Below are 26,537 nucleotides of genomic sequence, written 5' to 3'. Positions count from 1 at the left end.
CTGGAGCTCAGTTGCTGAGTGATTCGGCGAGCAGACATTGTAGTGGAAGTCTGAAACTTGGATGCGTTGATCTGGATCTGTCTGGGAATCTCTCGCGGGGGAATCACCGAATCAGGCATGTCACCCGTGAGACTGGCACACACGTGGACACGGAGATGCGATCACCGAGTTCTTGGCTCGCCGGCGCAGGACAACTGGACAACGGATCCAGCATTTGATACGCAAATCCGAGCCTTTTTGTGCCTGAAAATAGCCGTCCAGCGAAGAAACAGGTTCGTGTCTGAGTCGGTGCGCACAAGGAAATCAGGCAAGACGCGTTCTGAAGATTCTTGGGGGCGAGCAGGTTCACACTAGGAAACTAAGAGAAAATGTTGGTGCTGGCAAGAAAATAAATTCAGCATAAGCTGAATGATAATGGCAGGCCCGGGTGCTACCGTGCTAGATAGGATGAATCCATGAACAACGGGGGGTTACACAGTCGAACGAAAACACCAAGCTGAAGAACACTACCGAATTAAGCCCGGACTAACTACGATACAGGGAGTGCAACGCCAGCAACCCGCTCATCTGCTAGACTGCTGTTAGAGCTACAGCTTCGAGCATGGCGGTGGTGGCGGCGGCGGCGAGGGATGGTATGGCCTTATGCTGGCGCGTGGAGTTCCCGGCCGTGGCGGGGGCGGAGCAGCCACCGGTTTCCTCAAGCCAAGAGGTCTCAACGGCGGTACCGGAGATTCTGGGCGGTGATCTTGGACACCAAAACGTGGAGGCCGCGGCAGCTGCGGCGCGCTGGCATCTCGGTCCTGCCCGTGCCCAGTGCGCCTCCGCTCGGCGCTGGAGCAGACCAGAGCTGCCGCCAGGATCAGGAGAACGCCGGCGAGCAGGCGAGACTGGAGTGCCATGTCGTCGGTGATGTACTGATTGCTTTGAATCTCCTGCGATCTGTGTACCTGTGTCTTGTTGAACTCTAGTACGCAGCAAGGGAGAAGTAGATCAGTGTTGCCTGGTGTACGGCCAGTACGACGAACCTGGTCACGGGTCACGGATCTGTTCAGCCGCCTGTACGGCCGTGGTACACCAATGTGACATGCGTGACAGCGGCTAAATCACAAGACTGACACATTATGGTCTGTCTCTTTGAACGACAGATCAGTGCGTTGCCGTACTGCTACATCTTGAGCCGTGTTTAGGTGTAACGGTAAAAATTTCGCAAAAAAGAAATTTTATTTGCATGGAGTACTAAATGTAGTCTATTTTCAAAACATTTTTAGAAATGGATGCAATTTTGTGAGTCGAATCTAATGAGCCTAATTAATACATGATTAGATACAGTAATACTACAGTGATCATACTCTAATCATCGTCAAATCATACAGTTAAAGACCTCATTATGTACAATATTGTTACAGTACCCATGGTTGTGGATGTGCTTTTGTAATTAGACTTAATTTAATATTTCTAATTAGTGGTCAAAGTTGCAAAAAATTTCCATCAAAACTTTTTCACACCTAACCAAACACAGCCTTGGACTAGCCACCATCAAAGAAATATTGATTGATGATCAGGGGAGATTTACTGGGTGTTTACAGCGTGTAATAACTAGTTGATAAGAGACGGATGAACAGCAAGATCTAATGGTGGCACTGTGCCGGTGCCGGGGCTTATGGTGTTGGAGGAGGGGGCAATGGTGGCAGACTGGCAGTGACACCTCGCGGCGGCGAGGATATGGCGGCGGCACGCCGTGCTGCTGCTCACGTTGTCACGGTGGTTGTGCGACGGCTTGACAAGCCCCATTCGAGTCAGTTCACACAATGGATATTCAGCGCAAGGAGTTCTGAAGAATCCTGGGGTAAACAAGTTGAAAATCCTTCAAATGGCACTCTAAAATAGCGGAATGGCGTGGAAATGTTAAACACACACTTCTGCTTCCGGAAGGCGCTGCTAGATGAATCCATGGAAAGATTAAGCTGGGGCAAACCGGCAAAGCACAGTACAGGGAACGGATGGGAGGGCAACGAACGATCCTACCATCTGCATCTACTTGAACGACAGCTACGAGCATGGCGGCGGCGGCGGCGGATGAAATGGCTCCATACGAGCCCGTGGAGTTCCCGCCCGCGGCGGGGGTGGGGCCGCCACCGGCGTCCTCAAGCCAAGCGGTCTCGACGGCGGCACCGAAGCTTCTTTCCGGTGATCATCACGGCGGCCGTCTGGCGGCGGCAGCGGCACTGGTGATGCGTGGCAGGCCTCCCTGGTGCACCTCTGCTCGGCGCCCCAAGAGACCAGAGCGAGTGCTAGGATCAGCAGAGCTAGGGCAAGAAGGCGTTAGGAGGACATTGCCATGTTGCTGGCGATCTACTGGTGTTGGGCATTGAACTTTCAGTGGCTTCAGTAGCTAGCTAGACCCTGAACTTATCAGAGGTTCTCGGTCACTCACGGGGGTGCTCTGACTGAACTGTTTCGATCACTGGTACGGCACCAGACCACTGGATGTGCGCGACATGTGACCGTGTCTCCTTTCCTCGCGTCGTCGGCAGCCCTGTGAAGTGAATGCCCGCTAGGAGCGCTGATTCGTGAATTGAATGCCTCCGCTGTCTTCGGCTGTGTTGAGGTTGATTTCTTCAAAAAAAAAGAAAAAAAGGAACTGTGTTGAGATGCTCGTATGATCTCCAGGAAAATACTGGGTACTGTTGATTTGGATTCTCTGCAGTACGAGAACACCATTTGGTTGGCACGCACCGCATGTTGCAAGTTCATGGGTTCTTCATTTGGTTTGCGGGGAATTGCGTCCTCTCGTTTGGATAAAGTTTTTGAAATAAATTTTTTTTACATTTGAAGTATTAAATATAAATTAATTATATAACTAATTACAGAACTCGTTTATAACTACGAGAGGAATTTATTAAAATTAATTAATTTGTCATTAGCACATGTTTACTATAGCAATTTATTGTCTAATCGCGGACTAAATAGGCTTAAAAGACTCGTCTCGCAATTTACATGCAATATGTGAAAACCGTTTTTTTCGTTTACATTTAATATGCTATGTATGTGTTTAAATATTGATATGATTGACGTGTAAAGTTTTTGACGGAGAACTAAGATCAAGTGCAAGTCCATGACTCTCGTGTAGATGTCATGCTCTACTAGTAGTAGAATAGTAAAAAAATGTTAAGAAAATAAGAAGGCAGCTAGAGAATATGCAGTGATCACCAGAAAAGTGCACTGCGTACTGCCACGAGTAGTTCACGAACAACTGAACAAGAGAAATGCTTGGTGGTTACATCGCTTGCCCATTACATAAAAAAGAACAATATGCTTGGCTACTTATAAGTAAACTCCAAGCAGAAGACCCTCAGCAAATTATAGCCTCGGGCGAGTACTCTACTGGGAACTGAAATCACAACGGATATGATCATGCCGCCGCCGCCGCCGGCGGCGGCGGCGGAAACCGCGCCCGACCATGAACTGGAATCCGGGGCTGCGGAGAGGGCGGACCAGGTGCAGGCCTCCGGAGTCCTTTCTCTTGGCGGCCAGGGCATGGCGGCGGAGGTGCCGCCGGAGCTTGCCTCCGATCATGATCCGAGCCCGTCGCCTTGGCCGCCTCGGCGTCCGAAGATGCCAGAGCTACCGCCAGCAGCACCAGGAGAGCTCCGGCGAGCAGCTGGTGGGAGGAGCGTGCCATGTTTCTGAACTTAGACCGTGAGTGGCGGATGGCCTCTTGATGAATTCCTGAATTTATCAAACAAGCAGACCACATGCTTTTTCGGACAGAAAGGTGGTGACCAGACTAGCCTGGACTTGGAAAGCGTTGTAAATTTGTTCTTGCTCTCCCGCTGGTACGGCCTCAACATCTAGCTCCTGTCTTTGTGGTCTGCAAGATGCGCGAACCTGACCAGGTTCCGGTGCGGTGCGTGAAGAAAAGCATCGGAGCTTGATTGGTTGGGTCCAAGTTCTGCTAAGCTAAAATAAGCCAAATTATGACTATGCTACTTTGTGGGTATTGTCAAATTATGGCAGAAATTAGTTTAGTGCCAAACTATAACAATCATTTTTCTCTCCTCTTGCAAAGAATTAAGAAGTTTCTAATAATTTACTAGAATTTTGGTCATAAATACTGAAGTGACCGATTAGAGTAAACCAATTGATAGCCAAATTTTATTTGCATACCATAATTTTGATCGGATAAAAATTGAAAGCCAACCAAACAGACTAGACTTATAGTTTGAGCTGAAGCATTGAAGCAACAAGTTCTTTTTGCGTTTGAAACAGTAGACATACTGGTACTTCTATGCTTAAAACATGAGAACTAATATTTTATTTTTGGGAAAAAATAAAATAAAAGAAAATGCACACCCTTGAAGTAGGAACGAAGCAACACTACACATACTTCCTCCGTTCTTGAAAACTGTAGTTGTATGATTGGGTGGAGAAACGGAGGAATATTGGAGTTGGAGCCTTGGAGGTTCATAATTTGTGAACTGGGCCTCTCCGTGGGCCTAATTCCAGCACAAATGGGTCGGCCCATGCTGCCGTGACGCAGCGGCGCGCAGAGGCGTGGCCCACCGGGTATCGTGTGCCGCCTGCCGCGCACCGCCGCCGATTAATACTGTGTGTGTGTGAGTCTGTGAGTACCCTTGATGTGATGATTGTAGCGTGTACCATTCACAGATTCGCAGGCTCGTAAGGCCTAGAAACTCACTGGTCCGTGGCTTCGCCGCGCACGGGCACGCCACCCGCTGCAAGGCCGGCGGCGGGTGCCGGCCGGAAGCCCCTCTTCTGAACGTTCGGTGCCGGGCTCGGGATCCCGCCGCCGCCGTCCTGCCTCCGCTGCTCCGCGTGTCGCGGCTGCTGCTGGCCGCCTCCTCGACGCCGCCGCCGCCGCCCGCGCCCGAGTGCGCCAGGCGGTAGACGATGAGCGCGACCGCCGCGAGTTCTTGGAGAGTGTGCCCGCGGATCGGAGCCGGAGCCGGAGCCTCGCCGCCTTCCTCGTCCCTGCTGCTGGTTCCTCTGCCTGCTGCGCATGTGGCTGCCGCCTGCCGGGCTTCGCTGTTCGCTCGCTGCGGCTTCTGTACACGGAGTTCGCTCGGGCCGGTCCTAAATTTTGGACGCGAGTATGGCTGGGCAAAATACCCGAAACCCGAACCCCGAACCCGAAAAACCCGAGCCCGAACCCGAAAAACCCGAGCCCGAAAAACCCGAACACTAATTCGGGTTTCAACTCACGGTACCCGAAATTATTATGGGTAATTCGGGTTTCAACCCACAGTACCCGAACTACCCGAAAAACCCGAACAACAGCCCAACCCAAATATTTTCACTCATTTCAGCCCAGTCCAACAAACCTTCCAAATTCCTTAACCATAGCTGCCGACCCCCAAGGCCCACAACGCACCCCCCACCTCATCCCCCAGCCGCCAGGGGCCAACACCCCCCACGCCCCAGGCCAGCAAGCCGCTCAGGCGCTCACGGACGCCGCTCACCGCCCAACCATCTCTCCGTCTCTCTCTCCAATCCTCTCCATCTCTCCGCCAGATCAGGAGGCAAGGACCAAGAGCTCGGGTCTGCGCGACTGCCGGTCTCCCTGCTGCGGCGCATCCTCGCCCCCGCCGGTCTCCGCGTCGGCGCGTCGCTGGCCGAGCCACCGACGACCCCTCCCCCGCCCCACCGGTCTCCACGTCGGCACATCGCTGGCCGAGCCGCCGCCGACCCCTCCCCGGCCGGTCTCTGCGTCCCTAGCCAAGCCGCCGCCGCGGGGAGCCCTGGCTGAGCCGGTCTCCTGCCGCGGGGCACCGTCGCCGAGCCGTCGTCGCCTCTCTGCTGTGTTGCATATGTGAAGTGTGAGAAAATCGGGTAATTCGGGTAAACCCGAACCCGAACCCGAATTTTCGGGTTTTTCTTTTCCCCAACTAATTTCGGGTATCATTTTTGGAAACCCGAAATATCCGAAACCCGAAATACCTGATCCGAAATATTCGGGTAACCCGAATGCCCAGCAATAGACGCGAGCACGTGACGCGTGGACTCTGGACTGTGGACATGTTATTGTTTGACACTTTGACGGTCGGACGGATCGGTGCCGCCGGAATTTCTGCTGGCCTCGATCTGGGCAGTTTGTAGCGGACCAAGAGTCCAGGACAAGCGGACTGTTTCTCTTTTTTTTTCCCTTTCAATAGTGGTTGGAACACCAGGGTGTCCAGCTCCATCCAGGCTCCCAGGCTGGACCCACGACGCATTGCAACGGCACGGTCTGCGTGAAAAAAAGAAACAAAATACACCTCTCAAAAAAATACAGGATAGGACTGCGAAAGAAGCAGCGGCACAAGCGAGCGTGCCGAAACAAAGGGCGTGATTGGATGGCTGGTCGCTCTCCCCCACCACGCCAGCTGCATGCAACAAACATTTGATTGGTTGTATGCATCGGCACATACAGGTTCCTCGAGGCCGGTGTTTGGTTGCCCTCTTTTACTTCGTTTTGTGTGCATATTACCTTTCAACCAGAGCATGTGAGCACTCCGTTGCATCGGCCGGGCCTGGCTCGCCAGATACGCTCGATTTCCACGTTCCTGGCGAGCCTGGCTCGAGTTGTACGGCTGCATGACCGGAACCTGGCTCAAATGCTTGATCAGGGAACCAAACAACTCAAAACTGCATCCGATGAGCCTAGCCAACGAAGATGCAGTTAACCAAACAGCCCCAAAACGTTTCAGCACGGCCGCCTGATCCCTCTCGCGCCGCACGAATCTTTTCCATGTGCGGCGCCGCCCCCGGCGGAACAGGCAACCGGGCTCGAAATGGTAGGATTTCGCTTCGCGGACACACGAGAATGGGCCGGCTGGTGCGCGTTTGGGCCGTTTCAAGCAGGCCCCACTTCCGTTCGCTTGGAGGCAAACGAGCTGGGAATCATATATATCTTCCGATAGATTTTTTCTTACTCATCTTCTAGTGTTTGAGATTCGTGCGAAATACTGGCTCCGTAGGATTTTCTTTCACCCACCGCCTCCCCTCCGCTCCTCCATTAACGCCACCGGCCCCCGCCCGGCGCTCGTCGCCTCCGCGGTCCCCGCCGTCGCCGGCCCTTGCGCGCGCGCTCTCCGACGCCGTGCCCGCCAGCCCCTGCGCGGGCACTCTTCGGCGCGGTGCCACCAAACCTGCATGCTGCTGCCGCCCCCATGGACTTGCTGTGCTGTGATGCTTGCCCGCGCACGCGGGAGCACTACACGCGTCGTGCGCAGCTGCCGGCCGCCGTGTTGCACAGGCGCCGCACCTACCCACCCACGCGGGAGCGCTGCTGCTGCCGCCGGAGAGGAAGGGCTGGCCGGCAATTTTTCTCAAAAAAAATGTTGATGCCGGTTGATAAATGTTGAATCTATTATGTCTAAATGTTGAAATAGTTTGTATGAGATGTTGAATCTATTATGGTAAAATATTGAATAACATTTTAGAAAATGTTGAATTAAATTTGGACCTAATGGGCCGTGGGCTGTCTTGTGGGCTGCTGTTGGGCTAAAGATAACTTGCTTAACTACCTACACAACACATATAGGAGCCCCCAAACGAGCGAGCAAGCAGGTGCCGTAGAACTAGAACGGCGGCGAGAAATGCTGGCGCGGTGGCGTGGAGGAGGGCAGGAGGCGTTGCCGTGAGGCCACCGGAACGGGGCGGGCAGGAAAAGGCCAGCGCCGTCCACCCCCCGCTTTTCCCTGTCCCGTGCTGGCCTGGCCCCGCCGCGGCGCCGTCCTCTCACCGGCCGCCTCAGCTTTTCATGTGCCGTGCGCCCAAATTTTCTCCTCTCCCAATCCTACTGCCCAAGTACCAACCCGGAGCACCACTGACAGCGCAAGGCACAGGACGAACAGGAAAGAAAGGCATGGAAAAGTAGGATGATTGGGATGGGTGACGTGGATTCCTTGACAGTGGGCGTATGAGTTAGTTCACATCGGTCTAAATGAAGTCTATTTTTTTTAAGAACGCTAACACTTTCGGCGACCATTTGCCTCAATTCAGTATTGGTAGCCCGTCCCTCTCTTGCTCATATGTGCATACTATACTGCATTCTCTATTATAGAGATACCATATAATATCATATATTCATATAATCTCTCTTTTGCTGCTGCTGATCCATTTGGTTGTTCTCATCATATGTAATTATATACTCTAGAAGCTATTACACCGCTAAACATCACTGATGTCCAAAAGGATTTAAGTGCTTCAAAGTACTCCATTCATTTCAAAATATAGGTCGTTTTAGCGTTTCTAGATTTATAGTGTTTGATATGTGTGAGAACCGCCCAATTTGATACTATTTTAAACAAACCGCCGGTCATTATCATCCAGATGAGAGTTAACACGTGCTTGCCGGAGAGCGTGCCACGTGTTATCCCACATCTAGAGACACGAATAACCGACACGTCATTCATCCAAAATAATATCAAATCCGGTAGTCCCGGTATGTGCTCCAACATACGCCCAGAATCAGCATATGCACATACCGTTTACAATCGAATACATCGCCAATAATCCACAAAGAGCAGTTTTATAAAAACAGAGTTCGAAACTTAATATTACAAGTTCAATATAGGTGGGTTTCAAGCTTCACTTACAAGCCTTGGGCTCACGATAGTCATATTAAACAGAAACATAAAGTTTATTGCATTTACATGCTCTCACGAAGCTCGATTACGATAAAGACTTACTAAAGTAATGACGCCTTGCTCAAGGACATCATTACAGCCACCACGACCTACTCTTCCCCCGCGTTTGGATCAGCGGGGTAGAAGTGGCCGAACACCACTTCTGGCTCACCTGCAACTAGGTTTAGAAAGCAACCTGAATACAAAAGGTACTCGCAAGACTTACGCGATTACATATACAAGGATCATGCAATGGCTCAAGTAAAAGTTTTAAGGTTAAGTAATTATTGCATAAGTATTAGCTCTCTACACTATCACCTATCAGAATTAATTAATCTTGTCCAACCCCAAACACTTTTAGTTGATTAAGAGAGTAATATAATCTATAACTGATCATAACTACAACATGAACCATTCCCATCACAATCGAAATTCTATGAGGAGTTCATGGGATAAAGAGCTTGCTCATAACCGAGAGCACGGCAATTCGAATTGATTATAACCTTGCAAGGGTGTACTACTTTACCCACACGACGTGAGGACCATGCGACTCACCCAACCAATCACGCCGGGCAAGGGGGTACTCACGTCAACCGTTCCCAACAAGGCTCGATCATTGAACCTCACACCTAGCTTACGAGTAGAGACTTAGTTCCACCAGGGACATCTCTAAACTTTCGTACACATAAGTCCACCTGGGGACACACTAAGCCTCTCTGCATAGCCCATAGCCACGTAGCTAGGACTGCACATCAATGATCAAGTCAAAAAAGGTAATTGGCTCATCCATACCATTATATTGGATATGTGGTAGCACGAAAAGGTGCTCAAAACCGATGTCATCCACTCGGTCCTTAATCGATCCAAGCGGACTATGCCCATGTGATTTCATTCTCTAGGCCCTACCATTCCGCTCGAATCTCGATACTACCAAACTCTTAACAACCCAACCGAACTAGTGCGATCAAGGATAAACGGTAAATGTGATCCTCCAAACCATTCCTATCTAGCGAGCAATAGAAGTATTCCAAGCAGGGCTAAGCATCTAGTCAAGTTAGGTAATTAACTAACTAACTAGTGCCAAGAACAAGGATAATAAATCAAGGATGGATTATGCATAAAGATAGGTATAAAAATGCAATACATACATACTATACATATATAGCCCAACAATACCCAGGTGTAATAGCTAAACTAAATCAGATTAGACAGGTGCAAGGAATATGCTTAGCTGCTTGCCTTGGTTAACTTCTGGCTCGACCACGAACGGGACTCCAGGCTCGGGCTCAACGGACTCGGCGGGCTCCACGGGTTCGTTCTCCGACGGTTCGGTCACTATAATGCATGAATGCGATGCAAGAATTAAGAAATGAACTTAACAATAAGAATAAATCATGTAAATAAATGAGCATATAGATAACAATACAATGAACTCAAGAAAATTGGTTTTGCAGCAAAAGCATTTTCCTATAAATAACCATAAATATATGAGTTTTCAGCCACTCTAAACAAGGTAAATCAGAAAATGCATGCAAACTTAACTAAACAAATCCAATAAAATTATAATGGAAACTAGGCAGGAACACAAGGCTAAAAAAACTAGTTTTGCCATTTTACCACTTTCCAGCAAAAAGTTCTATATTAAACCATTTTCAGACAAAGTATAAGAAAACAAACTAAAACTTTGATACACAGCAAGGAAGCATGTGAACAAGTTGCACCACTGACAATTACACCTCAAAAGGAGTCTAACAAAATTTGGTTTGATATTTTTCGTGCAGTATACAAATAACTAAGCATTAAACTAACTTTTGCAAAATAAAACTATAGATAAATCTACAGAAAAGTAACATGAAAAACAATATTTTTCTTAAGTAGATCTAAGCTAGAGGAATCCAACAAAATAAGTTTCATAATTTTTAGAGATATACACGAATTTCTACACATTTTGCAAGTTGCAGATATATAAAACCTAAAGAAACCCTAGCAAAAACGCTAGGTACACCCGGATCCGGCCACACCCGTCAACCAGAGGCCGACAGGTGGGCCCCACGGGCAGGCGCCGCACCCAGGCCGGGTCAAGGCAGGCCGGGCCTTGACCGCGGCGGCGGCGCAAGGCGGCGCAGCGGGGCAGAGCCGGAGCGGGGAAAAGGGCGCGCGCACGGGGTGGAGGCGACGACGGCGAGGCTCACCAGCGGCGGCGCAGGCGAGGAGCCGTGACGAGGAGGTGGCGCAGCGGCGCTAGGCGGCGGTGGACGGAGGCGAGCGGCGGCGGCCCTGTGCGGTGAGGGAGGAGGCCGGGTTAGCGCCGGAATCGGAGGAGGAGGGGGAGGAGAAGCTTCTCGTGCAAGGAATTGAGCCACGGCTCACCGGAGCGGCCGAATCGCGGCGGCGGGCGGCGACGGGAGCTCGGGCCGGCGGCGTCAATGGAGAAGGGGAAGGGCTAGGGTTAGGGTTTGAGGGGAACGGGGTCGGTCGTGCGCGGATAATGAGAGTGCGAGGGAAGAGGCGGCACGGCACGCGAGGATCAACGGCACGTGTCCCGAGGATGGATGCCGGCGGCGGCGACGCGTGCGTGCGGCGCGCCGCGAGCAGAACAGAGAGAGGAGAGGGAGAGACTGACAGGTGGGGCCCGACGAGGGATTTTTTTTTCTTCTTTTTTTTTCTGGGCTGTGATAATATGCATCTAAATATAATATATGTCTAGGTGCATAGTAAAAGCTATGAATCTAAAAAAGTAAAACAGCCTATATTTTGGAATAGATGGAGTATTTCGTTATGAGTAACAAGAATTTGACGAGTGTGGCCTAATAATATAAGTTGGAGGTCTCTCTGTTAAATTGATAGCTTTTTTCATATTGAAAATGTTTGTAAAAAAATTGAGTTAGACAAGATGAGGAGGTCAAAGCAAAATAATGGCACTGCTTCAACCCTAGGAGGGAACGTGTAAGTAGGAGGACTAAAAGTATGGTTGCATAGTAAGGGGCGGTTCAGGAGGGTTCCTCCCAAAACGGCTTCACTACTGAAGCCAAAGCAGGTGAAGCTAAAAAAAATTAGTTTCACCTGACTTCTAATTCATTTTAGCACTGACTTATAAAACATTTTTTATGCTACATTATTTCGATTTGCGTGAAATGGATGAAGCTGAAGCCAGAAAGCCCTACCATATTAGGAGGAATTGGATGTCACCGTAAGATACCTGAAATTTGAGTTGAATAAAACTTGAGCCTCAATAATATGGTGTGCTGGCATGATGGATACTGATTCATCTAAATGCAAAAAGTTATAAATAGATAATATATCAAGGATGAGCCGAAAGACCAAAGAAAAAAAGAATTGAGATTCTTCTGTGGTGCCTCACCAGTCACCAGCCCAGGTGGGCAAATTATTCCGCGCTGGCACGGCCGCCCTCCCCTCCAACTTTCCAGTGCGGCACCGACCTCTTTACACCTCATTCCCACCGCCGCCGTTGCCACCCCAGCACGCTCTCGCCGTCGCCACGGCCCCTATATCTCGCGCCCCTCGCCTCTCCCACTCTCTCTCCACCCGCCCGCTCGCCTCCCTCCTACGCTTCGTGCCGCCGCCGCCACCTCCGCTCTCCCGTTTCAGGTGAGCGCATCGAGGGCCCCTTCTCTTATGCTCCTTTAATGCTGCTGTTTCTTGTTGCTGCCGAGGATGTTTAGGTGTCAAGAGGCTGGGTTGGGTGGTAGGGTGCAGTAGGGTGCGCCAATTGTCTTGGGGGTTCTGGTTGACTGTCAGGCGCAGGATCCATAGTAGTAGGATTAAGCGTCTCAAAGTTGCTGGGACTTTCTTGCTGACTTCTGAATGCTTCGATCTTGTTTGTTAAGGTGGGCTAGTAATATTGCAGATCTCTTGGCAATTTTGTGGTATGATACTAGTTTTGTGCTAATGGATGTCTAGATCTTGTCAATCGTAAGAAATGGAATTTGTGTTCTAGTGTTGAGACGGAGTCAATTTGCTTAAGTCACCACGAAATTGTATTCGTTTTAATCTTCCAAAGTAGTTCTTATTTTTTAATTAATTTTTAGTAGCGAATTCGTTTCATGTGGCAATCAAATTTTTGGCCAAAATTTGTGCTTCTACAGGACACGATTAGAAAGAAGCATAGCCAAATATTGCTTCATGACTTCTTATAATATTTAAAATTGTTCTATGATCGAAAATCTCCTGTTCACAAATCATGGAGATGGTATTCATTTCCCCCAAAAGGGTCATGAAAGTGTGTATTGGAAATCGATGCGCATTGTCTGGATTCCTTGAACTGCTGATGCCTCGAGGGCCTTCTGATCAGAAGATGCTAAATTCTTCAGATTGTCAGTTTTGAGGGATCATAGGTTTGGTTCCTGCAATTGACCATGTGTTTGATTAAATCTTTCATGGGCTGGTGACATGCCTTGCGCTATTGTACCAAGAGTTTGCATGTATTGGACTTTTGGTGCTTCAAACCACCCTGATTTGTTTGTATAATACAACTGAAATTTAATTGTTTATTAATACAGCTGAAAAAACAAAGGGTTTTGTTCTTGTAAGACTAGCGGTTTCTGATTACAGCTATTTTTCTTTTATTTGAATATGGTCCCCTTTACAGTTACCATCACTTGTAATTGTAAAGTTGTGTTAAGCTTTCCTGTTTTATAAATAGACAAATAGTACTCAAGGGGTGTTTAGAAGCATTAGCCTGGCCTGTTAAGACGTAACTCATGTTTTCTGTTGGAAGTAGGAATATCAGCTTTTTCTCTGTTACTGAAGTAACTTTATCGCATATTAATGTAACAGTCTTGATTAATGCTGTTTCCATTCTTGCAGATTGCAGATCATTCAACATAAATGGCTGACGGAGAGGACATTCAGCCCCTTGTCTGTGACAATGGAACCGGAATGGTCAAGGTAATTGTGGCCACTTGGCATCAGATTCACTAGCGAACATTTTCTAGACCCTGTTGTAATTATAATTTCAGTAAGTGTTAAGTAATTGCTTTCATATCAAATAGGCTGGCTTTGCTGGAGATGATGCTCCACGTGCTGTTTTCCCAAGTATAGTTGGTCGTCCACGCCACACTGGTGTCATGGTTGGGATGGGACAGAAGGATGCCTATGTTGGTGATGAGGCCCAATCCAAGAGGGGTATCCTGACTTTGAAGTACCCCATCGAGCATGGAATTGTAAGCAACTGGGATGACATGGAAAAGATCTGGCACCACACCTTCTACAATGAGCTCCGTGTAGCACCAGAAGAGCACCCAGTTCTTCTCACTGAGGCTCCTCTTAACCCTAAGGCCAACAGGGAAAAGATGACACAGATCATGTTTGAGACCTTCAGTGTTCCAGCCATGTATGTTGCTATTCAAGCCGTCCTTTCACTATATGCTAGTGGCCGTACCACTGGTAAGTGATCAAAGAATCCACATTTTACTGTTGTACATTCATTTTTCTGCTCAGTAGTCTTAATCTAAAAACAACAATTGGCCAATGGTGAAAGTGATATTTGCATTTAACCAAAACTGATAATGCATCTTCTGAAATGCAACTAAATCAAATTCACTCGGTTCTTCTTTAAAATAACATATGGACATGATTATAATCATTTCTTCATAAATGATATGGGGTAGAGTTATTTTTCATTTTGTTTCATTTAGTTGCTCAGTGCTCACTTGGATTTTGTTTCATCAAAAAGGTATCGTCCTGGATTCTGGAGATGGTGTCAGTCACACAGTCCCAATCTACGAAGGTTATGCTCTGCCGCATGCCATTCTACGTCTCGATCTTGCTGGTAGGGACCTCACTGATTCCCTCATGAAGATCCTGACGGAGAGGGGCTACTCTTTCACAACCACTGCTGAGCGGGAAATTGTCCGTGACATCAAGGAAAAGCTTGCATATGTCGCACTTGACTACGAGCAAGAACTCGAGACTGCCAAGAGCAGCTCCTCAGTCGAGAAGAGCTACGAGCTGCCTGATGGGCAGGTGATCACCATTGGTGCAGAGCGCTTCAGGTGTCCCGAGGTCCTCTTCCAGCCGTCTTTTATCGGCATGGAATCTCCTGGGATCCACGAGACAACATACAACTCCATCATGAAGTGCGACGTGGATATCAGGAAGGACCTGTACGGCAACATTGTCCTCAGTGGTGGATCCACCATGTTCCCTGGCATCGCTGACCGCATGAGCAAGGAGATCACCGCACTTGCTCCGAGCAGCATGAAGATCAAGGTCGTTGCTCCGCCGGAGAGGAAGTACAGTGTTTGGATCGGAGGATCAATCCTTGCGTCTCTGAGCACATTCCAGCAGGTAGTACCATGTTTTCCTACTGTTATTCCGTATCCCCTATCTGGTTTCTTTGAGATGTTCTGACGTAAGTTCTCCCCCTTTTTTTCCCCTCTGCGCAGATGTGGATCTCGAGGGAAGAGTATGAAGAATCTGGTCCTGCTATTGTCCACAGGAAGTGCTTCTAGTCGTCACCTAGCCTTCTTCCCCGTTCTCGAAAGTGGAAATATATTGGTTTTGATGACTTGTCTGTGGGTGTATCTACTCTACCATGGCTCGCGGTTTTTTTTTTGTATATGAATCTATACATATCCTGTAACAATATGGAGTCAGTTGGGTACTGTATTAAGTATGTAGTTTGTTTTGATGCATTGATTGAATTATTCGATTCTATGGGTACTTGGATGCATCATGGGATGTGCATGTTTCCTGATTTAACCTTGTGTACGATGCAGTGGATTTCGCTCTTGCAGCATCGTTTCTGCTGCTGTGTACTGCATATGTTTGTTCTCTCTGCCTGGCTTGCCAGGTGGATTCGCAATGGCTGATGATGGGAAGCAGCTAGCATTAGCTGCACCACTCATTATTTCGGAGGCTGGAACACGCAAAATCCCGTCCGTGGGAATGCCGGGGCAGCCTTGGTCAGCTCGCGCGTGGAGTGGAAATTTCTTGGCAATATCTATCTACCTCTCAGCGCGTGGAGTGAAAAAGAAAGGAAGTCATCATCAGAAAAGACTGAAAGAAATGAAATGGAAGCAGAGAGGTAGGAAGTCTTCATCAGAAAAGAAAGAAAGAAATGAAATGGAAGCAGAGATGTTTATAGACTTAAAAGCCACAAGATTGTGTGGTGACGGCCTGAAGGGTTAAGAAATGTATTAGACAGCTCTGAAGTCTGAAATCTATTACCGCATCTCTTCTCCGATTTTCTTCTTACCCCACGTTCCTATTTTACCCACGGATTTGCATCCCATTCATCACTCGCACCGGTGAAGGATCACTCTTCTAGCAGATCGGCAGCTGCGTGCGTGCGGCATTGGAGCAACCTGACCGGCGGCAGCGCATCTTCGTATATCTCTTCAAACCCCCACACTGCCGGGGGATTCAGTTGAGTACTTGAGTTCCAAATGGTGCGCTGGTCATTTGAACAATTGTATGATCCAACTGAACATATTCGCCATTTTGTTTTCGATTTTCACTGACATGATTTGATTCTAAAACTCAGGAGAGGTTTGTTCATAGTTGCGTCTTCCATGGAAGTCCACATGGCATCAGAATCCCCAATAACCCCGCTCCTTTTCCCCTCTGAATCCCACTGACGAGCCTCGTTCGGCTGCGCGGATAAGCGCTGGCTGGTCTGCTCTGGCTGGCCCAGCGGTTCGGTGGTCAGGTCCAGCCGAACGGCTGGGGGACAATCCGCTCCGTCGGCCTTGTTCCGACAGCTGGTATGAACGTACAAAAGTTCCAGCCGGCACAGTAGCTCCCAGCAGCAGGAACAGTGCATCCAACCAACACTCCAGCCCAGCCAACGCTTTAAGTTCAACCGAACGGGCTGGAAGTAGGACGCCATCACCGATGGGTTTCCTTCATCATCCACAGAATCATCACTGGTTTTCTGTGCAGCCAGCCTGTTGCCGTCCTGCGCATCAGACAGCCGCCTTGTTCCCAACAAGCCGCTCACTGTCGGAAGCACGCTCATCTCTGACGACGGCACTTTCGCCCTGGGCTTCTTCTCCCCATCCAACTCGAGCAGAAACCACTACTACGTCGGGATATGGTACAACAGCATCCCCAAGGACAACGTCGTGTGGGTTGCCAACCGTGCCACGCCAATCACTGATCCTTCGTCTGCGACACTTGCCCTGACAGACAGATCCAACCTTGTTCTGTCCAATACTGACGGCCAGCTGCTTTGGATGGCAAACCTGTCATCATCAGAGAACGTAACCGGAGGGGAAGCCACGCTTGACAACACTGGGAATTTCGTGCTTCGGACATCAGAGGGTGCCATCCTATGGCAAAGCTTCGATTACCCGACGGACACTCTTCTCCCTGGCATGAACCTTAGACTCACCCACAATAGACAAGCTACAATGGCTGATTTCTTGGAAGGGACCCCAGGACCCATCCCCGGGCAGCTTCTCCTACGGCGCAGATCCGTATCAGTTTCTGCAGCGCGTTGCCTTGAATGGCTCAAGACCATATTGGCGAAGTCCGGTACGGAGTAACTTCTTGGTAGTTGGGTCATATGTGGAGAGTATCAAGTCCACTATCTTCATCACAGTGCGCCGTATTGAGGATGAGATCTATATGTCCTTTGGCATGACAGGGGGCTCCTCAACTATAAACTTCAAGATGGACTGCTCAGGAAAGAGAAAGATCCTAGTCTGGAATAGCAGCATGTTGGAGTGGAATGCCCTGCAGGCAGAACCTGGCCATGAATGCAATACATACGGATATTGTGGTGCATTTGGTTTCTGTGATACCACAGAGCCTGTTCCGACTTGCAAGTGTCTCGATGGTTTTGAGCCAATAAGCAATGAAGATGGGAGCAGTGGTAGGTTTCCAAAAGGATGCCGTCGCAAGGAGAAATTAAGGTGTGGTCGAGAAAATAGTTTCTTGACTTTGACGGCCATGAAGATTCCTGACAAGTTCGTGTATGTCAAGAACAGAAGTTTGGAGGAATGCTCAGCAGAATGCTCTAGCAACTGCTCCTGCACAGCGTATGCTTATGCCAATATGAACACCAAGGCTATCAATGTGGATGACACAAGGTGCCTAATATGGATGGGAGATTTGATCGACACAGGCAAGCTCATTGAACAAGGAGAAAATCTTTACATTCGAGTCAACAGTTTAAGTGGTATAGTTTCTTGCTTCTCTTTCTCTGCTTTGCTTATGTTATTTTCTGCGGGTCTGGAAAGGATCCAAAAGCTTCCACCTATTGCTCCACACAGACCACAGTATTGGATCATGAATACGGTCTAAAGAATAGTCAGTGGCGGTTAAAAATTATAGTTTTTTTAATACTTGATAATAGTACCTTATCTTGTATTGAGTTTAAAGAGGAGGCTTGCCCTGAAAAGTAGCTTGTTTAAGAAAAAGTCAGTGAAAATCAAGTTTATCGATTGCCACAAATAAACTGTCCAATTCTGAGTTCTGACAAAACTGCATGTTCTAAGGAGGTACTGAACTACATCACAGCTAACTAGGCCACAAAGCCACCTTGAACAATCGTGATTCAACCACAGAATGACTGATAGCCTTTCATGTATAGTTTTACAATAGCAAAGTAGTAATTTTTCAGGGAATATCGTGATAGTATAAAGCTATATCACAATATCTAAATTTTTTTTACTGATTTGATTAGGATAATAGAATCTGCCTATTGAAGTTATCTCATGATTTTTTAGGACTTAAGTTCCTCTCTGATTGTCCATGGGAGAAATAGGTCTTCAATATTTGTGATATAGAAAGTTAGGGTATTTAATTTTAAACATCAAGCAAGGATTTGGATTGCGCCCAATGCTACTATAATGCCATAGTCCATGCGAGAAATAGGTCTTCAGATAGTTTTGCATTGCATGTACAGTGTTTGTTTGTTGTTTAGTTATAGCACGAATTCTCAAATCACGATCCTATTTGTGGCTTAAATTTGGACAGATAAAAAGAGATGGGGAAATATACTGAAAATTACTCTGCCAGTTGTATCAAGTTTGCTCATACTCATATGCATGTGGCTTGTTTGGATCTGCAACTGCCAAGGTAAAGCACACACAAGTTCCCTATTTTTTGCTGTATTTTTTTTTTTGAAAGCACTATTTTTGCTGTATTTCTCTCAGGAAGTTAGGCCACTTCAATATTCCATAATAATTTTTCTCTAATTAGCTTTAAGAGTGTGTGTCAATATTCCTGTCAGCAAAACAAAGGAACAAGAAAATTTGGAAGAACATGATATCTGGAGCTTTGAGCAATTCTGGCGAACTTGCGGATGGAAAGTTTTCCTTCTTTAGTTTCCGAGAAATTGTACTGGCAACAAACAATTTTTCTAGCTCCAACATGCTTGGACATGGAGGTTTCGGCAATGTTTATAAGGTAATGAGAAATCTTTTCTTATAGTAAAAAGTCACTGTAATCTGGTCTGATATAAGAAATATGTGATTGTGCAGGGGACATTAGACCGTCCACAGTGGAGGGAGCAAATGAAGGAGCAAATACACTGTTTGACACTGTAGATGCACTGTAGACAGAGAGGGCGTGGGAAACGAGGAGGGAGCAAATTTGCTCTTGCTCCCTCCGCTGTGGTCAGCCTTAGAATGTGGTAAAAAAATTGCTGTCAAAAGGCTTAGTAAGGGTTCTGGCCAGGGGACATTGGAGTTCAGAAATGAAGTAGTTCTCATCTCTAAGCTGCAACATAGAAACCTAGTTAAACTTCTTGGTTTCTGCATCCATGGAGACGAGAAACTATTAATATATGAATACTTGCCAAACAAAAGTTTGGATGCCTTCCTTTTTAGTATGTTCTCATTTTGTCTTGCTAATTTTCAGTAACAATTAATTAAATCAATAAGCATTTCTGATGTTATTATCACTCAATTTATGCTACTGCTGGCAGATTCCACAAGAAAACCATTGCTTCATTGGTCAATTAGATTTAATATAATCACAGGGATAGCTAGAGGGCTTCTTTATCTTCATCAAGATTCAAGACTGAGGATAATCCATAGGGATCTCAAAGCAAACAACGTACTATTGGATGATGAAATGAACCCCAAGATATCTGATTTTGGTATGTCAAGAATATTTTATGGCAACCAGCAACAAGGAAACACCAACCGCGTTGTTGGCACATAGTGAGTAATATAATACATGAATGAACTTTACAGTACTGTTCTTGCACTTGAACCAAAATAAGCTGTATTTTTATTAATTGGACAATGTCTCAAACAGTGGTTACATGTCGCCTGAATATGCTTTGGAAGGTGTGTTTTCTGTCAAGTCCGATGTGTATAGCTTTGGAGTTTTAGTTCTAGAGATTGTGAGTGGATCAAAGATCAACTCTATGCACGTAGCAGAAGATTTCCCCAATCTTATAGCCTATGTAAGTACTACTGTCCACACTACTCAAATCACTGCAACTTAACAGTAAATATGCATCTTGATGGGATATGATCTATGCAGGCATGGAGTTTATGGAAGGATGAGAATACAGAAGATTTTGTTGACTCATCAATTGTGGAGACTTGTTCTCTTGATGAGACTTCACGGTGTATCCATATAGGGCTCCTGTGTGTTCAAGACAACCCAAATGATCGGCCACTCACATCATCAATCGTGTCAATTCTGGAGAATGGAGATATATCACTTCCAACTCCAAAGCAGCCAATATATTTTAAAGAAAGGAACTGTGGAACATATGGGGCATCGGAAAAAATTGTGAATTCTGCAAATACTGTGAGCATGACAGTGTTGGAGGGACGCTAGAAGTCTAATTCCTGCAGATACCAATTAGTATGCATGTTTGACTATTTTTTTACAGCTGTATAATACATGATAAAGCAGCATTTAGATTTGCAGAATAATAAGTAGATTTTGTTAAAATGTAGGCAATGCATTTCTTCTTCAATAGCTTCCATTTCAAATGGGAGAAGACTGCATGCTCTCTTCCAAAGAACCTCACCACCAAGGATTCCGAACATTTTAAGTGAAATAAGAGAAGGTAAAGTATAACATGCTTTTTTTTGAACGAAAAATATAACATGCTTAAAAAAGGTATTGCTGGAATTCTTCTTCATTGTATGAGAATAGAACTACTTCATATGAAATTAGCAAAGTTCACAATAAATTAATGTGCTCTAAATTTGGGCATTGTCTTAAGAAAAAGGATCATCGCAGACAACTAAATTTTAGGAGGAGGGAGGAGTAGGCATTTTTTTTACCACCAAACTGTAAATAGATGAGCTATTGATACTGCACTGCACAGCCTGAAGGGCACAGCTGTGCGCCTGTGCCTCCATGGCTCCATCTCTGCTTCGCCCGCGTGCGCGCACGCCCGAGAGGGCGAGAGGCCGAGGAGAGCACCGCGGTCCACGCTGCCGCGACCTTTGCCATTGTTTACTCGCCAAGATGGCAGGCGGCTACCCAGCTAGCTCGGCGCTGGGCGGATCCCGCCTTCGGCCAGCGGGGACGGTGGTTGAGCAGGTTTCCGGTTTGAGGATGCTGGGTTTGGCCGCCTGATCTCCCCTCCGAAACCAAGCCGCCCGCCCCCCCCCCCCCCCCCCCCCCACCCACCCCCCAAGTCCCCCCGGCAAACCGGAACCGGAGGTCCGGACCGATGGCTGCCAGCTCACTCCCGCCGTATCCCATCCTCGCATGACCAATCCCCAATCTCGTCAGCTCTGCGCCAACCTCTCTGGTTGACAGGGGTGTGTTTAGTTCGCGAAAAAGTTTGCGAAAAAGTTTTTTAACACGTTTCGGTTTTATTTAGCAACTATTGTCTAACTATAGAGTAATTAGTCTTAAAAGATTCGTCTCGTCATTTACAACCAAACTGTACAATTAATTATATTTTTTAACTATATTTAATAATTTATGCATGCATCATAAGATTCGATGCGTCAGTGAAAAATTTTGGAAATTTTTCGCGGAACTAAACACAGCCAACAGGAACATTTCTACCCATTGGCAGAGCCGTGCTCCCTCCTTGTCCTACGCCCAAGGGTCAACTCCATGGTGCCAATCCTGCCACTACCGGACACTGGGACTCCACTTTTGCTCTCGTGCCGGGATGCCCAAAACAGCAGCGCGGCCGCGGCCGCGGCGCCAACCTGCCCGTGACCATGAGTGAATCCGACCATTTCTTTACGGCAACTTGCGACCACCGCCGCCGCCGCGGCCATCCAATATAATCTCCCGTCCTTGTCCCGGAATTCCACTCACGAACTCACGATCACATCAGGAACAGGAAGCCATCGAGCCACTCGACTCGGAAGTCAGGAACTCAGGATGCACTTGACGCGCAGCACCGCGAGGACGACGACGACGAAGGCCGCGGCCGCGGCGCACGAGCGTTCCGCGAGCGAGCCGTGCCACCCGGCGCTCGCGCGCCTCGAGGGCACCGTGCGCGCGCTCCGGGCGTGGTCCTGCTGCCGCTGCGGCGGAGCGGCGGGCAGCAGCTCCTCCTCGTCCTCCGGCTACGGCCTCGAGCTACTGGAGGCCGTCCTCGCCGCGCTCGGCGAGACGCTCGCCACGCCGCGGGCCGCGGCGGCCCTCCACGACGCCGGCGACGGGGCGCCCGACGCCTTCCTCGCGCTCGCGGACGCGTACGGCACGTTCGGCGCCGCGATGCTCGCGGCGAGGCAGAGCACGGCGGACGCGCGGGCGGGCGCCCGGCGCGGGGACGGCGCGGCGGCGGCCGCGTCCGCGCGCGCGCGCAGGCGGACCGGGAAGGAGCTGCGCCACCTCGCCGCCGCGGTGCGGCCCGCCTCGCGGCGCGCGGCGGCGGTGCCGGGCTCCGCGGACGCCACGGGCGACGAAGTGATCGGCGCCGTGGCGGAGGCGACCGTGGCCGCGGCGGAGGCGTCGGCGGTCATCTTCTCGCGGTGCGCGGCCATGTCGCCGGACGGGTCGGCCGTGTCCTCGCACAAGTGGCTGGCGAGGCTGGGCGTCGCGCCGGCGACCAGCAAAGTAGCGCCGCAAATGGCGGCATCGGCATTGGAGAGGCTTGAGGAGCTCGAGGATTGCATTGCCGGGCTGGAGAGCGGGAGCGAGAAGGTGTTCAGGAGGCTGCTGCAGGCTAGAGTTCTACTCCTTAACATCCGTAATCCCTTGTAATTCCTCGGCTCTGTTGCACACTTGTGAGGTCAGGATTTCAGAGGATCAAATAGGAAATGTACATGGTAGTTTCAGTTGGGCAAAACCGACACTCTTTGCTTCTTGAACAGAATCGTTTCTTCCCTTCATGTGGTATTTTGATCAACGAACAAAACTACGTTCATGGAAATCAGTTTGACCCGTGCATGCCTTACAAAAGAAATGGAGGGGGTACCATAGTGAATAGAATTATGAGTTTGCTGGTAAATCTAGAGCAAATATCTCCAAACACAACAGGCTTACGATTGGAAGAAAAATAGAAAATACGAAGTATGTAGTTTGAATTATCAACAATGGTGGCATCAGACAACATGGCAAAAGTATATGCTTGTTACTTATAACTGTGTTTGGTTCTCAAACAAACATTCAACCAATTACAGGGAAGAAAACATACAACTATAGCGAGATATATGAAGAAAATATCCTTGCTATGTACTCGTATAAGGCATGAGGGAGACTGTAACCACCAATCTTCAGGACATATATTGGGCGGTACAATAGCAGCAACAAAATTGTTAACTATCGAGAAACAGTCAGCAACGCTGCAGCACCTTATACATGAGCATTGTATTATTACAAGGTGCAAAACTCTCTCCATCAGCATCAGGGATAGTATAGGGTTGTCCGATCATCCTCTCTTCATGATACTTGAACATCAGGCGCTTGTTCTGTAACGCCAACCAGCAGAAAAACTTGCAATTCATAGGCATTCAAAGTTCCCACATCAGAGTAGGCTTGATGATCGAAAGGATGAACTTATACCACACAAATAAGGCACTGAAAGCTGAACTGACAGTGTAAGTACCTGAAGCCATCCATTGCCATATTTGCACATCTTGCTGACCCTGTTGAAGCTGAGAATGTTGCAGTAATGACTAGGTTGCACACATTACTGAAGAGAACCTGGCTCTTCAATTCAAGCAATGCCTCCAACCAGGCATAGTCAAGTAGTACTTCAGCCAATAGCCATAACCAAAAGACTACCTCTGCCAGAACAAAGTGAGGAGCTAGGGGAAACTCATGAATCCTAACAAAATTTTCTGATCAGCAAACTAAAGCAAACCTTCAAAGTCTCAACCTTGCCACATGAACCTTGACCTACCACCAGGATAGCGCGGACAGTTGAATCATGACTTTTGAGTTCCAAGCATCAAAAGCCATAGCAATGTCCAGTTGAAACATGACTCTTGAGTTCCAAGAATCCAAGCATCAAAAGTCACAGCAACTGCCATGGCACTAACCCTATCAACCATGACATACCCATTCTCGGTAAATTCATATGCCTTCTCATTTGGTTATCTCAAGCACGCAAACCACCTGTCCCGTAGGCACCATTAATCCATTGCCCATCAGAAGTGTGCCAAGCACAGTTGACAATGTCCTACTGAACATGATTCTCCATGAAGTCGAGAACATCTTTACTGCTCTTATGTCTCAGGTATATCCAACAAGCAATCCTCATGCTCGACAAAATCATCACCACTCTCTTTGGCATCAGAAGTGGCACCAGAAGCCATGTTGGCACTTGAATTTGCGTTCCCAAGTCCACGCCGGCGCAGGAGCATGAGCTCAACGATCTTGGCCCTTGCCTCAGAGACTTCATTAGGCTCAACAAGCTTCCCACGATCATACGCCTCCCTCAAGAATACTGTGTGCCGCTTTCCCTTCGCCGAGAGGTAGAATATTCCGGGGTGATCCAAGAACACGTCCCGGACATTGACCTCGATCCCAAACCACTTCCTGAACTGGCTGAACTTCTCCACCTCCACCATCTTCTCCACTGTCAGGCTCAGGAACTCGTGAGCAATCCCCACTGCCCTCTTCTCCATCTTCCTCCTGGCAAGCTTCGACACTCTCTTGCTCCCTCCAGCCCTCGGACTGACGACCTCATACGGCCCGGCGTACGGGAGCTGCTGCCACTCCTTCACCTTCTTGCGGTACTCCTTGGTCAGCCTGAACCCCGGCGGGAACTGCAGCTTGAACGCGTATCTGTCAGGCCGTGTCCTCTCCACCGCCGGGGTGAAGTCCTCGGCCGCCGGATCGGCGACGAGGTGAAGAATGTGGGTGTTGGGCTCGGCGGGGTTGGGGGCGAGGTGAAAGAGGTGCGGGTGCCCCGCGACGACGGAGTCCTCGAAGTCGTCGGGGAGGGCGAGCTCGCGCCAGACGCGGAAGACGGCGCGGAGGGGCAGGGCACGGGACGCCGACATCGCGAGCAGGCGGCGGAGCGTCCGCGCCGCGTCGGCGGGGGAGCTGGCGACGGCGAGGAGGCCCGCGGCAGCGGGGGTCAGCGAGAGGGAGAGCGGGAGCGGGGCGCGGAGGCGGAACACGCGCGGGAAGAGGCGGAGGAAGTGGAGCGGGCCGCGGCGGTGGAGGCGGAGTGGGAGGCGGCGCGCGAGGTCCGGCAGCGCGAGCGGCTCGGTGGAGGCCCGCAGCGCGTCGACCAGCGGCGCCGCCGCGACGAGCGGGAGGTGCGCTGCCGCGAGGCGCTCGAAGGCGTGGTCCAGGTGCCTCGCCGCCACGTGCTGCGCCGCGGTGGTCTTGCCCCGCGCGTGCAGCAGCCGCGCCGCCACCCGCACCCGCAGCGGCGACGGCATGGCGGCGCGCCGGCGCGCCGCCGGAGTCGTGTGAGGATGGATGCCGCTGCGAACTGGGCCGTTGGGCTGAAATTGAATGGGCTCGGCATGCGGAGATGGGGCTGGCCCGCCTAAGGGTTTCGTTGCGGGGTCCATTGTATTTTGGGTTTTTTTGATTATTGCCATTACAATTTTTCGACTTTGGAAGAATGCCATTACAATTCACCTATTTTGAAACTTGCCATTACAATTCTTCACTTCTTTGAATCGTGCCATTTTATACGTCTTTGATGCCATTGGACCCACTTGCAGACAAATGTATTTCCATATGACCCAAAATACCCCTGCAGCTTCTCTACCTTCAACTCACTGACGTATGGGACCCACACGTCAGCTTCTTCTTCAACCTCCTCCCTCCTATCTCCACTCGGCGTCGCGCTCGAACCCGCCCTGCCGCGCCGTGCGGTACCCGCTGACGGCGAGGAAGCGGTCGCCCGCGATGGTGGCCGGGAGCGGGTCCCAGGCGTCGGCGCCGGCGTCATAGGCCTCGGCCGTCTTGAGCGCGTTCTTGCGCTTGTCGTGCGCGCCGGCGACGTAGATCTTGCCGCCAGCCTTGGAGCACGCGAAGAAGGACCGCGCGGACCGCATCGGCGACGGGCTCGAAGGTGCGCGGGTCCCAGCCGCTGAGCACGGCCGCCGCCAATATGAGCACCTGCCGAGGCGAAGGCCGGCGCGGCAGCCGCCGCGCAGTGCCCAACCATGGTCGCGTCGGGATCTGGCCGCCAGGATCCATCGGCGTAGGGGAGGCCCGACTGCCGCCGCAGCTCCTAGCCCCGACCGCCGCCGCCGCAGCTTTCCCAACCATGGTCGCGCCGAGATCCGGCCGCCGGGATCCATCGGCGTAGGGGAGGCCCGACCGCCGCCGCAGCTCCTAGCCTCGACCGCCGCCGCCGCAGCTTGCCCCGCCCGCAACGCAGGGGAGGCGGTGGGGCTGCGGGAGGAGGGGAGGGCGCGGCAGTAGCGGCGGCGTGGGATTAGCCCTCCCGGCGGGGAGCAGGCCGGCGGCGGTAGGGGGCGGAGGTGAGCAGGGGGCCCGCGCGAGGGCGAGGCGGGGGAGGGGCTCTCCCGGCGAGGAGAAGCCCGGCGACGGCAGGGGGAGGTGAGCAGCGCGTGGTGGTCT

The 26,537-nt window shown here is 49.8% G+C and overlaps 3 protein-coding genes and 1 pseudogene across 5 annotated transcripts; 3 read left to right on the top strand and 1 right to left on the bottom strand.

The window, feature by feature from the left end:
* Positions 1-11,961: 11,961 nt before the first annotated feature.
* LOC120650548 (actin-2) lies at positions 11,962-15,353 on the top strand. Of its 2 annotated transcripts, none has more exons than XM_039927712.1 (5): positions 11,962-12,239; positions 13,458-13,538; positions 13,643-14,036; positions 14,326-14,939; positions 15,038-15,353. In XM_039927712.1, the coding sequence occupies exons 2-5, from the start codon at positions 13,479-13,481 to the stop codon at positions 15,101-15,103; spliced, it is 1,134 nt and encodes a 377-aa protein (XP_039783646.1). In that variant the 5' UTR covers positions 11,962-12,239; positions 13,458-13,478; the 3' UTR covers positions 15,104-15,353. The 2 variants fall into 2 exon arrangements, with proteins under 2 accessions (XP_039783646.1, XP_039783647.1); XM_039927713.1 differs by lacking the exon at positions 11,962-12,239 and adding an exon at positions 12,454-12,478.
* A 102-nt stretch (positions 15,354-15,455) lies between these two features.
* On the top strand, positions 15,456-20,639 carry LOC120647790 (annotated as a pseudogene).
* Positions 20,640-21,593: 954 nt separating this feature from the next.
* Positions 21,594-22,914, top strand: LOC120650547. The gene has a single exon (XM_039927711.1). The coding sequence runs from the start codon at positions 21,918-21,920 to the stop codon at positions 22,743-22,745; it is 828 nt and encodes a 275-aa protein (XP_039783645.1). The 5' UTR covers positions 21,594-21,917; the 3' UTR covers positions 22,746-22,914.
* A 182-nt stretch (positions 22,915-23,096) lies between these two features.
* Positions 23,097-25,426, bottom strand: LOC120650546 (protein ROOT PRIMORDIUM DEFECTIVE 1-like). Of its 2 annotated transcripts, none has more exons than XM_039927708.1 (2): positions 23,590-25,426; positions 23,097-23,476 (listed from the first exon to the last, which is right to left on the bottom strand). In XM_039927708.1, the coding sequence occupies exon 1, from the start codon at positions 25,376-25,378 to the stop codon at positions 24,212-24,214; it is 1,167 nt and encodes a 388-aa protein (XP_039783642.1). In that variant the 5' UTR covers positions 25,379-25,426; the 3' UTR covers positions 23,097-23,476; positions 23,590-24,211. The 2 variants fall into 2 exon arrangements, with proteins under 2 accessions (XP_039783642.1, XP_039783643.1); XM_039927709.1 differs by having other exon boundaries at positions 23,097-23,452.
* Positions 25,427-26,537: the final 1,111 nt, after the last annotated feature.

The sequence above is a fragment of the Panicum virgatum genome, chromosome 9K, assembly GCF_016808335.1.
Source record: "Panicum virgatum strain AP13 chromosome 9K, P.virgatum_v5, whole genome shotgun sequence".
Lineage (NCBI taxonomy): Eukaryota > Viridiplantae > Streptophyta > Magnoliopsida > Poales > Poaceae > Panicum > Panicum virgatum.
This window is presented reverse-complemented; position numbering and strand designations above follow the sequence as displayed.

Bases quoted from the DNA above. Each gene is read 5' to 3' on its own strand.
- LOC120650548 (XM_039927712.1), top strand. From the start codon at position 13,479: ATGGCTGACGGAGAGGACATTCAGCCCCTTGTCTGTGACAATGGAACC. The intron at 14,037-14,325 runs GTAAGTGATCAA...TTCATCAAAAAG, and splicing joins TGCTAGTGGCCGTACCACTG to GTATCGTCCTGGATTCTGGA. The intron at 14,940-15,037 runs GTAGTACCATGT...CCCTCTGCGCAG, and splicing joins CTCTGAGCACATTCCAGCAG to ATGTGGATCTCGAGGGAAGA.
- LOC120650546 (XM_039927708.1), bottom strand. From the start codon at position 25,378: ATGCCGTCGCCGCTGCGGGTGCGGGTGGCGGCGCGGCTGCTGCACGCG.
- LOC120650547 (XM_039927711.1), top strand. From the start codon at position 21,918: ATGCACTTGACGCGCAGCACCGCGAGGACGACGACGACGAAGGCCGCG.